The following is a 13,293-nucleotide window of genomic DNA, read 5'->3' as shown; positions in this document are numbered from 1 at the left end:
ATGAGAGATGATGGACTCTGAAAAACAAACTGAGGGTTCTAGAGGGTAGGGGGGTGGGGGGATGGGTTAGCCTGGTGATGGGTATTGAGGAGGGCACGTTCTGCATGGAGCACTGGGTGTTATGAACAAACAATGAATCATGGAACACTGCATCAAAAACTAATGATGTAATATATGGTGATTAACATAACAATAAAAAAAATTAAAAAAAAAAAAAAAGAAGCTGGAGATAAAGGAACCCTTATGCACTGTTGGTGGGAATGCAAACTGGTACAACTACTGTGGAAAACAGTATGGAGTTTCCTCAAGAAATTAAAAATAGAATTATCATGTGATCCACCAATTACGTTATTGGGTATTTACCCAAAGAAAATGAAAACACTAATTTGAAAAGATATACACACTCCTATGTTTATTGAAGCATTATTTACAATAGCCAAGATATAGAAGCAACCTAAATGTCCATCCATAGATGAACAGATAAAGATGTGGTGTATATATATATATATATATGTATATATATATATATATATACACACACACACACACACACACACACACACACATACAATGGAAGTCATGGGGATGTAATGTACAACACAGAGAATATAGTCAATAATATTATAATTTTGTATGGTGACAGATGCTAACTAAACATATTGTGGGGATGATTTCATAATGTATAAAAATATTTAATCACTATGATGTACACCTGAAACTAAGAGGATATTGTATGGCAGTTATACTTTGATAAAAAAAAAGCTCCACACTTTATGCAAAGCTCTATGGTGTTCATTCCTGACTACGTGAATGGGTGTGTTTATTTTTCTTTCACATTATAAGTTTTGGCATGGATATCTGAAGAGACTTGTACTTGAACTTGAACCATTTTAGGATGGTTTAAACCAATCGCACTTTCCATCCTAGGAAGGGCTAATTCTACACAAATGTCACAGTGGGAAGGAGGGAAGTGACATATACTGGGGAAAAAAAAACCTAGTCTTTTAATTAGAGCAATATTACAAATGAAAATGCACATATATTGTGTCACATGGAATTCGGTCCCCACATTGGTCTCTACTTCCAGATCTAAGATTCACTGTCTCACATAACAGTAAGGGATGTTCAAGTATACAGGTTCAGCTTCAAGGCTATGGGATCATATGAGAAACAGCACTGGGCAGCAAGCTGCCTGTTAGAGCAAGGGAGACAGGGACTGACCAGTGAGGAGCCCCGGACGGAGTGTGTGAGCACGCCCATTCAAAGTCACCTTTCAGAGGGTGGCAAAAAAGATGGTAAGTAAATGACCAGGAAGCAAAATGCAGAGAAGGGACTTTGATTTCAGCAAATCATCTGAAAAAGGATTCCTATTATCAAATGCAACTGGCGGCATGTGAAATGAAACAGACAAGCAGGAACACTTCAAACAGTCTACAGAAAGGCGGGTGGGTGACTCGGTAAGTGGCCAACAGGGAAGTCTGCATTTTGGGAGAACGATTATCCAGCAATTTTTAAGTATGTAGGAAAAAAGAAATTGACAAGCTGGGGTGGGCAGTCGTATTTCAAGGAATTTTGAGAAGTCTGGAAAAATGGGCCCCTAGAATTTAGCGTGTGATTTTTCTACTGGACACAGCACAAGACCACGGACCACAGAGAAACAGAAAAACATTTAAGTCATGATTAAATGATTCCAATTGGAGTCTAATAAGTGAATTAGGAAACAATGTGCATTGGCAGCGTCCTGCTTAACAGCTCTGAAGATGGAGACTGCACCAGGCGGCTTTCCTAAGGGAGTAACTTCTGGAGCCTCATAGTTCAAAAGGTAATGGCAGCCTTTTAAAGGGCTTGCTCAAATCCCATTTAGAATATTGTGCACAGCAGCACTTACCCACTAAAAATAGGCCATTCGAGTGTTTGGGGAAGTGCGGAGGGCGGCGGGGCTCGCAGGAGGAGAGGGCCATGTGAGGGCAGTCTTTGAGAGCTGAGCATGTTAAGATGTGAAAAGAGGTGATTTAATCAAGGTTTACGAGCATCTGATGGGCTCACACAAAGAAGCTAGGGCAAGACCTATTCACGCGGCCAGGAAAAAGGATGCTACAGACTGTTAATTAATATAAGGGGGAGGGATTCAGTAGGCAAGACCTTGTTTTTGCAGGGCCATCCATAAGTGGGGGAAATGAAGATGAGGCAGAGTTAAGAAAGAAAAGTGGGCACGGGACATGCCTTGTTAAAGCCTGCAGCAGACTTCTCCCCCCTCCACCCCAGCTTCCCATTTTGTGACTTCTCCCCAGCCTCACCGAGGCTCCTTCTGCCCCCCGTGTCCCGAGGGAGGAACAGTATCAGCAGGGCGGGAGGGGCTGCTCATTCTAAACACTGTCACGGGACTCAGCACGCAGGGTGTGCTAGGCTTGTGGTAGGTGTGTGTATATGCTCGCACAGGAGATGCTGCAGGACAGGTGCTTCTCAGGGGAAGGGGACATTCTAGTCACACATTTGTTACGTGACTTTAAATGCGGACTGGTTCAGAAAGGAACGAATGATAAAAATGGGCTCCCTTCTTTTTCCAAAGTGGCAAGCCAATCAGCTGATGAATTTATTTCTCTGTCTTACACACACACACACACACACACGCACGCACGCACGCACACACACGCAGAGTCACCAGTGGTGGATTTGTTCTCTTCACCGTTAATGATCTGTCCTGGCATTCCAAGGTGAAAACAAAGAATAAAATCCAGGCCAGCCTGGGCCCCAGACCCTCAGCGGCACTGCCGTCCTGTGGCAGCTGTCCAGCCGTGGATCATGACTGCTCAGCCAGCACCACGTGTTTCCAAATGGCTCCAGGCAAGCCCCTCCACAGGCAGCCAGAGTCAGCACTCACGAGGCCCTGACTGCTACAGCATCTGCCCCCGGGGCTGCCAACATTCCCGCTGGCCCTGCCAGGGCCTGCTCTGTCCTGGAACCTTGATGGGGCAGGAATGGGTGGGGGGAAATGGAGGGAAAGGCTCCCAAGGGGATCTTTGAACCTGAGGAGGCACCCGATCTTGACATCTCGTCCGTCTTACAAAAGGAGCAGCTGACTGATGGTTGGCTTCCCCCTCCTCCCGCCCGGGCTGGAGGATGGTGGCCCTAGACTTGGTGGACGAAAACTGGCCTGGATTCGAACAAGAATACTGCTGGTGCTGCCGAGTTCAGGGCAATAATCGGTAATCACACTGGGGCCAAAATAAGCGAAACCATTTGCCCTTCCTGCTTGCAAAGAACCCTGCCAGTCTGTCTGACAACAGACAAGGCAGGCAGTGGTGGGCCAAGAATTAGCACTGGGGCTTGGCAGCATTTCACGGCACTTGAAAAGAATGTGGCCACAGCTGCATGTACACACTAACACACGTATGGGAGTGACTGACAAGGCACGGCGGTGGCCTCAGTACGTCACTTAACCATGCTCAGTGACCTCTGATGATCAGCCATCATCTTCCTGCCTGCCTTACTTCTTTCTTACAGATGGCAGTTGGCACATCAGGATATGGCCCATCCTCTTGTTGTCTCATTTTGCCATCCCAAATATTCACTCTTAGCAAATCAAATTAACTTTTAAAATTATTACTATCATCAGTTAACAGCTGTGCCCCGACCAGTGGTCCCAAGCTTAGAGTCTGTTTCAGCACCACCTTCTTCTCAGGGAAAAACAAACTAGCTAGGGCTTTTGAATTTGGTCAAATGTGAAAACATTTTCTTTTCAGGGAAGATTTTTTACTCCCCTTTGAGTAAAAATTTTCTTTAACAATCGACTGATTCCCCTCTAGTTCAATATTTTGGGTGAGGTTAAAGCAACAATAAAATCCTACGTACAAGCTAAGGAACAAATGTGTTCATTTTTATAAATACTTGTATTTTTCTTTATTTTAAACAAATATTGGAGTCAAGTCTATAAAGATTTGAGGAGGAAAAGCCTTTGATCAAGAAATTTGATATTATTCCAAAATATAGTTTATAATCGGAGGCATATAGGAAAAGATCCTCATATATGAAAGGTTTCAAAAATTAAGTACTCTTTGCAGAAAACAATAAAAATCCATATGTGATAAAAAGTCTTAGCAAGCCAGTAATAAAAGGAAACTTTCTTATCATGATAAAGGGCATCCACAAAAATATATCATAAATGACAAACAGTTCATATTGAACATACATATTCTCTTTAAGATTAAGAGTGAGGCAAGGGTGCAGTCTCTCACTACTTCTGTCCTACCTTTTACTGCAAAGCTTAGCCACTGTAGCAAATAAGAAAAAGAAATAAAAGCTACAAAGATTGGAAAAGAGGAAACAAATTATCATTATTTGCAGATAATATAATTTTTCTGTGTGGAAAATCTAAAACAATATATGAGGAAATGATGTGAATAAATAAGAGAGTTTAGCAAATTTGCAGAATGTGAAACCATACAAAAAGTGCATTTCTATGCACTATATAGCAGCAATCAATAAGCAAATTGTTATTTATAACAGCAATAAAAATATAAAGCACTTTGGGTTATATCAAACAAAAATTTTGCAAGCCATCATGGAGAAAATTTTAAATCTTTATTGAAAGATACTAAAGACACCTAAATAAACCAAGACCTATACTATGTTATATCATAACATATGGGCTTAATATCAAAGATGTCAGTTCTCACCGAATTGATCTAAGGTTCAGTGCATTTCTTATCAAATCCAGTGGGGCTTTTCATGGAGCTTCACAAGTGTACTATAAAACTATTGGAAGAGGAAAGGGACAAAAATGCCCAAGACACCATGAAGAAGATGAACAGATTACATTAAAATTAAGAATTTCATTTTAATTCTGTTAACTGACACCATAAAGTGAAAAGACGAGGCTCAAAGTGTTAAAAATATATAACTAACATGAGTGTGTATTGAGAGTATATAAATAACTCCTGTGAATAAGAAGACAACCCATAAGAAAAATGGACAACTGTCATAAACGGGAGTTTCCCAGAAACGATCACAAATGGCCCATGAACAAATGAAAAGACACTGAGTTTTGTTACTAGTCAGGGCAGGGAAATTAAAACCACAGGAGGATACCTTTCCACACCACCAGAATGACCACATTTTTGAGTCCAACAGTGCCACAGGTGGACCGGGCTCTGGAGGCGTTCTCCAGCACCGTGGAGGGAGTTTACATACATACAACTACTTTGGGGAAAATTTCAGCACCTCCTAGTACACCCAAGAGAAGTCCTCACATGTGAGTGTGCCCAAAGTGTCCATAGCATTGTTTGTGATGGCACCGAGCTGGGAACAAGTTAAACATCAATCAGTCGAACAGACAAATGAGCTGTGACAGTAGTATGAGGGAATATTATACAGCAGGGTAAACAAATATGTGAGAGGGAGCATTGACCTTTTCTACCCAGCCACGGAATTGACTCAAAAGTAAGAAAAACAAATTAATTTATTATTTAGGAAATCATATCTATGTGGTACACTTCTAAAACAAGGGTTGGCCTGGCGCTTGCTTTGGTATAAAGTTTTATTGGGACACAGCCACATCCATTTGCTTATATATGGTCTGTGGCTGTGTTCATACTACAACAGTAGGACTGAACACTTGTGATGAGGTTCTATGGCCCACAGAGTTGAAAATATTTACTATGGGCCCTTTATAGAGAAAGTTTGCTGATCCCTGCTTTATAGGAAAGAAAGGGAATGATTAACCAATCCTCATGTTAGTTGTTAACTTCCAAGGACACAGACCAGGTGTGATGAAAGAGGGCTTCTAACATCCTGAAGTAAGGAATCCTTTTTTAAAAAAAAAAAATTTTTTTTTCTTTTATTTGAGAGAGAGAGTGTGTGAGTATGAGCACAAGTGGGAGGAGCAGAGGGAGAGAGAATCTCAAGCAGACTTCCCCCTTAGCGCGGAGACCAACACGGGCTCAATCTGTCAACCCTGAGATCATGGCCTGACCAGAAATCAGGAGTTGGATGCTTAAACAACTGTGCTACCCAGGCGCCCCCAGGAATCCTTTCTTAAGAAAGGTGGGATGGCTGGGGTGCTTGGGTGGCTCAGCTGGTTAAGTGTCTGCCTTTAGCTCAGGTCATGGTCCCAGGGTCCTGGGATTGAGCCCCAGTCAGGCTCCCTGCTCGGTGGGGAGTCTGCTTCTCCCTCTCCTTCTGCCCCTCCCCCTGCTATGCTCTCTCTCTCTCTCAAATAAATAAATAAAACCTTTAAAAAAAAAGGTGGGAGGGACACAGAATTCTAGTATTATTATCCCTTAAAGTGTACATATATGTTTTACATACTTTTTTGTTTGTATGATGTATTCTACAATTTAAACATAGTTTTTAAAGATTTTATTTATTTATTTATTTATTTATTTATTTATTTATTTGAGAGAGAGAGAGAGAGAGAGAGAAAGAGAGCATGAGCAGGGGCTGGGGGGAGATGGGGAGGGGGGAGTAGACTCCTCACTGAGCATGGAGCCCAACTCAGAACTCGATCCCAGGACCCTGAGATCATGACCTGAGCCGAAGGCAGACACTTAACCAACTGAGCCACCCAGATGCTCCAATTTAAACATATTTTTAAGAGGAAAGAGAGATTGCTCCTGATCCTAGCAGTCACCACCTTGGGTACTGAGAACTCTAGAATTCTATGTCCTACATCTGTATCTAATACTGGCTTTGTCATTATCTTGTTTTGTGCAGAGAAGGAAGTTCTCCTCACCTTTCGAAGCAAGAGACTGTGTCCAGGAATAGCTTTCTACTCTAAAATTCTAGCCCTCCCAGGGGTATAGGATGAAAAAGTTTCTTAGCATTTAAAAAGACAGAGGCACAGATCACCCAGTCTAACCACCACCCCGCCATTCAGAATTCCCTTAACAATGTCTTATACAAATGGCCTCCCCCTTTGCTTAAGCACATGCTGGGAGGAAGGCTGGGGTCACAAATAGCCTGTCTGTGGTTGTGGAATTCCCACCAGGACCAAGAGCTTCCATATCCTGCTCCCAATCTCTCTCTTCAATTTCTGACTACTCTTAGCAGCCCCATGTTGAAAGGGACTTGAATATCATCTCATCTGGGCGTGTCTGTGGTGTGGAGGCTGTGCTTGGATGCATCTGGGATCCAGGCCTGTGTGTGGCCATGGGGCCCATATGTGGACATGTCAAGAGTCCATGCACTTCTCCATGTGACCCTCCACTCTCAGGCCAATGCTAGTGGTCAGATACTCTGTTATCTTAGAATAAAATTTCTGCCACTCTAGCCTCTCCCATGGGTTCCTGTTTGGCTTTCTGGTTCATCACAAAACACATCCCTCATTCACAAGACATTATAAATGTTTGCATAGTCTTAGTAAAGTAAGTGTAATGTTCAACTTACCTGTAGAGATCTGGGATCAGCTTGTCCTCGTACCGAGCACATAGGTTGTTGAGAAGTTGCTCATGCTGGCCAAATAGGCGGATGTAGTTGGAGGCAGGGAAAGGCTCTTTAGAAAGGCACGTGATGGTTTCCACCATTTTATACTTGTTGATATGTATTCGGAAGTAAGTCCCATTTTTTGCATTACCTGTTACTATTTCTAAACCCTGGTGGGGGGTGGGGAGTGTGTGTGGGGAAAATCAGAAAAAAACAACATTAGAAACATTTCTGGACTTTGGGAACTTTATCATAGCAATTTATTTTTCATATGAACAGACAGGTTACATCTTACAACACATTGCAAATGACAGTAATAGATATTGACTAAACTCAACAGAAGCTAACCCTGTGTCAGCTACCACATACTGGACTTAATGACCAAATGTTCCTCAGGATATTTTAAACTGATTGCATTGTTCCACGTTTCCAAATCAGTTGCTAGGTTACAACCAATTCTCTGCTATTCAATACCTCGCACAGCTAGTACAAGGAACTGGGTTTACTCTCTTCTGTGAGGTGTGTTCAGATTGTTAATTTTTAAAATTTTTTTCACAGCACCGTTTTTGAGAGTAACCTCCTAGTCAACAGTGATCAGAAAGAATGTCAGGTTTTTTAAAAACGTTTATGTTGGGGAGGCTCAGCTGTTTGGTCAGGTCTGTTCCCAGGAAGAAGGTTCAAGTTCACGGGCAGGAAGTACACATGCACGTGCTGAAGGCTACTTGTTAGTTTGTAAGTTGTCAAAGTTGCGGATGCATGGCTTTGTGTCCCCTAGAAGTTGGTTAAAACTGCCACATGAACCCACATGGAAAGGGAAGATGCTGCTCGATAAATCCCATGTCACGATCACTTTTTCTATCTCAGCCCCTAACAGCTACTGACCTACCAACCGGAGACACGCACCCCACCAGCTCAGGCAACCAAACTGAGAACCTTCAGTGGAAAAACATGGTGCTGTTGGTAGCAGCTGAATGTGCACTTTGCCCCTAGACTCTGAACTTAGTACACAGTTACATTCAATAAAACTTTCCTGAGAGCATATAGATTTAAGCTTTTGCTCTGCACATCAATGTGGCATTTTAGAAATCCAAGGCAAGTTGGACTACACTGATCCCAAACATTTACTTAGTCCTGGACATCCCCTGTGGATTTTGTCTAAACAAGGACACATGGTTTAAATGAATTTTTAAATAAATTAAAACAACTGGTGGGTGTTTGGGCATCACATGGCAAGCCCTAGGGAGGAATCAGCCAATGGAAAGGGCACATGGTGAGATATACAGAAGGGATGTCAGGTAAACCCTGGGCCAACCCCATGTATGTGTGTGAAACTGGGTACCTGGGGGTCAGGGAGAGAGCAGATATGGCTTAGGAAAGGCGCTGGGGTGGCACCTCGAGGGAGGTGCAAGGCATCCATCACTCACAGAGATGGATGGATACAGACAGGAAATCTACCTCCATAGCAACACGGAAGGCATCAGCTAACAGGACAATAGTACATCCACACAATGGGATGCAACACATCCAACAAAGATCATTGGGAAACTATATTCCACAACAGGAAAATATGTTTACAGTACATTTGATGCTATTGAAGTATAGTATAAAAAGTTATATTTTATAACTTATACAGTATCGTTCTATTTTTATAAACATACACAGTATCATTCTATTTGTTTTCTATCAACAGTTTAACTGTTCAAGTGGTCAATTTCTGTGGTTGACTGACGAGGTCACTGTTAGTATTTCTCTTTCTGCTCATTTGACTACCCGTCCTTTCTATTTTTTAAAAATGACTATCACTTCTAACATGATAAAAAGTTATTCTTAAATACAGTGGCTGTGTTGTGGCAAGGAATCAGACAGGGAGAGAGAGAAAGAGAAATGAAACAGAGCAGAAGGAGCAAGAGAGAAGGAAGGAAGGAGGGAAGGAGGGACCCTGGAAGGGAGGAGTTGGATGCAGAAGAGTGGGGCTTGTCTGAACTCAAGAAGAGTCTGGAAAAGGCTGGGCCTGAGCCACTGGCTGTAGACCGCCTGCTCTCTGTATCCGATCACAGCCCTCACCCTCTGCTCCTGCCACAAGTATTTCTCTAGTCCTAGATAGCCCCACAGACTTTTTTCCATCGGGTGTGTTTCCTCAAGTCTTGACTTCTCAGACTGAGCAACGATCTCCCAGAATGGGGGCGTGTGACATCACAGGGTCAGCTTTACCTGGCAGCCCACTGTAGCAAACGCTATTTCTGAATTAAATATACAAGGCGCTATGAGAGTGAAGAATGTGCCCACCACCTGTGTTCCTAAGATTAAATACAAGACTTTAAAGACCATTTGAGTTTGGCAATCGCAGCTTTAGGCTTAGCTGCCTCTCTTCCACCCCAGCGGTGGAAAGTGAACTTTTTTCTCAGGAGAGGTGCCTAGGTGAAAGTCGAGTGAGTCTCTGAGGAGGGGCTGCTCCCTGGCCTCAGTGGTAGGGCAGCTGTGGGATCCAGGAGAGGGGCCACTGCCAAGAGCTCCGGCATAGATTTAGTGCCAGGTGTCCCCAGGGCTCACTGGAGGGCAGAGTCCACAACCCCACAAGGTCTTGGTCCCTCCACCTTCTCTTTAAGATTTCTTTAAGCTAAGGGATTAAGGAAGGAAACCCAGGCATCAAAGGGGCATACCCTGTGAACCACCCATATGACAGACTGTGACTTTGCAAAGCATTTCACTTCTGCTCATGAGGACTCTTAGTTTAGGGGGACTGATTTGGCCAAGGCTGAGCACCTCAACACAAGGACCACAGTAACTTAGTTGGTGGTGTCTTGACAAGTTTTTGCAGAGCTGAAGTTGCTCCACAGGAGGGTGATAGAGTCAGCATCGTTTTCAATGATTTCTTGTCATGGTATCTGTTGGGGGTTGTTTGGTCTTATTTTTTAATTTAAAGATTGAATGACAATCTTTGGGTTGCCTCTGTATGTCTTCGCACATTATAGCTATGAGGGCTTTAAGAGGGCAGAAAGCAGCCATACTGTAGTGGAACAAAATGACCATGCTGTGCTATGAGAGCTAATCTCAACTATGGAAGTAATTTTGTCCATTTTAATGAGATCTGGCACTGTGTTAGCATAACCAGGGGGCTGTTCTGGGAATGTGGAATGCATTGAAATATTTTTCATTGACATTAAAGACAAGCCATCTACAGATGGGCTTCTCAGACACAAATTACTCTGATAGGGCCAGGCAGACTTATCTGAATTTCCTAGGTCATTCCTAGTCACAGTTACTGACAGACTAGGAAAATCCAGTGAAGTCCAGAACTCTTTCTGCCTATCGTCACAGAAAATCGCTCCATAAAAGGATGGCTTGAGGCAGCTTCCAGCCCTGCCACCCCATAAGGCATTTTGAGGTAATGATGATGATTTCATACACTTTCCAATTTTGTGGGATGTGTCTAGTTGCTTCCTTTATTTTAAGTATATAAGTAAATTGTTAGGAAATGTGGATCTTTTTTTTTTTTTGAAGCGTGGATCTTGAATTTAAGATTTTGGCGGAGTAACTGGTTCTGGTGTAGTATTTTTCCGCCTTCCTTTTTCCTGAATACAATTATCCTTTTGAGTTCTTTATGATTTTGACAAAGGTTGGAAGATGGCTCTGGAATTCATGCCAAATGGAAGACACAGGAGTAATCAGACTTGGTGTGCAAGAAATCAAGCCCCCAGCTCTCGTGATGAACACACAATTTTAAAATTTGATGGTATCCAAGGCAGAATTTGTTGTGACAAATTTCTTTATTCCATGGTGTATAAGCCAACAAAGCATGTGGACTGGAATCTGTAAATTAGTTTATTATGTAGGGGTCCCCTTTCTTCTTTTTGTCAGGTTACCTCTCAGAGAGCTCATGAATTACTAAAGTGTCTTCTTACTTAAATATTCCAATTAGTGAGTGCTATAAAAGTCTGGTAAAATTCATCTGCACTACATTTATTGTAAGAATAGCAATTCATTTCTCTAGTGAAATATTGTTCGATGGGCTCCATTCTCGATCAATTGGTTATATTTAGGTGACTGCCTGACCATTTTGGCAACAATTTTACTTAATCAAATTAATTCCAACCCCAAAAGATTGCCATGGAACCATCCTACATTTTTTTTCTTGGAGAATAAAATGGAAAAAATCTGTTTAGATCTTATGTACTAATTAAAAAGGAAGCCCACCTGGCAAAATGGTTAATTAAAGTCAGGGGTCCTGTTTCAAACACTGTCATAGCACCAGCCAAAGAATCTATTTAAGTTGCATTCTTATTAAAACTCATTATCTTTTTTAAAAAATCCCTTTTTAAGGGTGTTTTTATTAAAAACCTCCTCCGACTTTATTCAGAGAGAGGGCCAGGGGTTCATAAATAAATCACACTGCATTGAGGAAATCACAGTGTCCTTGAAGAATCTGGTTCTGTCTGAAACCAAGTCCAATATTTTCTAGCTCTTGAACCTAATATTTGAGTCCAGTTATTTATCTCCGATGACCAAAGTGCTCAGCCTCTGAACACAACATCTGGGCTTCATCCTATCTATCTAATGCCCCACGTCATCGGTAGCAGATTGTATTTTCCAAAGATGGCCACAACAATGTCCCCCATCCCACATACTCATCTGCAATATGACCTTGACACTCTTCCCATTGAGAGATGACCTCTATGTCCTCTCTTCGTCAATCCCGGTGGTCTGTGATTGCTTCAACAGATGGTGTGGGGAAGTGACACTGTGTGACTGTGGTCATAAGAGGCACTGCCACTCCACTTGCACTCGGAGCCCTGAGCCATCACATAAGAAGTCTGACTACTCTGAGGCTACCGTGCTGTGAGGAAGCCCAGGCAACCAGGATAGCACAGGTGTGATGCTCTGGTCAGCACTCCCTGTGACTGAGTCCTCCCAGCCCAGGTGAGTACAAGCCTTCAGAGGATCTGCCCACTGAGTCACAACAAATCTTCCAGTCTTCCCAGCTGAGGCTCCAGACACCGTGGGGTGGAAAGCCATTCCCGCTGTGTCCTGTCCAAATTCCTGACCCACAGAATCTGTGAGCAGAATCAAATGGCCATTTCATGTTGCTAAGTTCTATTATACTGCAATAGACAGCATAACACTATTCTCTATGATCTTTTCTTTATTTGCAAGAAAATCTGGAATCAGACCATGTATACAGGATACACCTAAAAGAATTTGGCAGAAACCCAACGGAAATAAGTTTTAAATACATAACATCTATCCTTCCCCTCCAAGAACCAGGTTTCATTATTTATCTGGAACTGTAATTGACAACATCCACCACTGACTAATTACCTGTTTTGTTCCTTAAAGGCACTGTTACTTTATTTGTGATCCCTAATAGGACCAGAAATACAGAGAAGTTGGTAACTTGCTAAAGTCCAGGGGAAGTACAAGGAAGAGTGGGGATTCTGATTTCCACAAGGGAGAAAGATGAGAGGCAAATAGCCTGTGCCATTTTGAGTCTGCCTCCCTTAAAGGAATTTTCTAACAGCTTCTACTTACATCTCATTGGCCAAAACCTGTCACAAGGCTAACCCTATTCTCAAGGAAATCTGGGAAATGTGTTTATTTTACATTGGTCAGCCTGTTAAATATTCAGGATAAGAAAATAGGCAACTTACACTGGGCACCTGGGTGGCTCAGTCGTTAAGTGTCTGCCTTCGGCTCAGGTCAGGATCCCAGGGTCCTGGAATCGAGCCCTGCATTGGGCTCCCTGCTCAGTGGGAAGCCTGCTTCTCCCTCTCCTACTCCCTCTGCTTGTGTTCCTGCTCTTGCTATCTTTCTCTCTGTCAAATAAATAAATAAAATCTTTAAAAAAAAAAGAAAATAGGCAACTTAGTGTCTGCCTCA

General features: G+C 42.6%; 1 protein-coding gene across 4 annotated transcripts in view; it reads right to left on the bottom strand.

Moving 5' to 3' along the window:
- CFAP61 (cilia and flagella associated protein 61) overlaps nucleotides 1-13,293 on the bottom strand; it is a 301,246-nt gene that overhangs the window by 45,507 nt on the left and 242,446 nt on the right. For all 4 annotated transcript variants that reach the window (XM_073878452.1, XM_025876823.2, XM_073878453.1 and 1 more), the window contains one exon: nucleotides 7,384-7,589. In XM_073878452.1, the coding sequence (XP_073734553.1) occupies nucleotides 7,384-7,589 (206 nt within the window). The remainder of the gene's footprint in view (nucleotides 1-7,383; nucleotides 7,590-13,293) is intronic.

This window comes from Callorhinus ursinus, unplaced genomic scaffold (genome assembly GCF_003265705.2).
Source record: "Callorhinus ursinus isolate GAN/ISIS: 27379988/994484 unplaced genomic scaffold, GSC_fseal_2.0 scaffold29, whole genome shotgun sequence".
In the NCBI taxonomy this organism is placed as follows: domain Eukaryota; kingdom Metazoa; phylum Chordata; class Mammalia; order Carnivora; family Otariidae; genus Callorhinus; species Callorhinus ursinus.
Note: the sequence above shows the minus strand (reverse complement) of the source record. Positions and strands in the feature narration are given on the sequence as shown.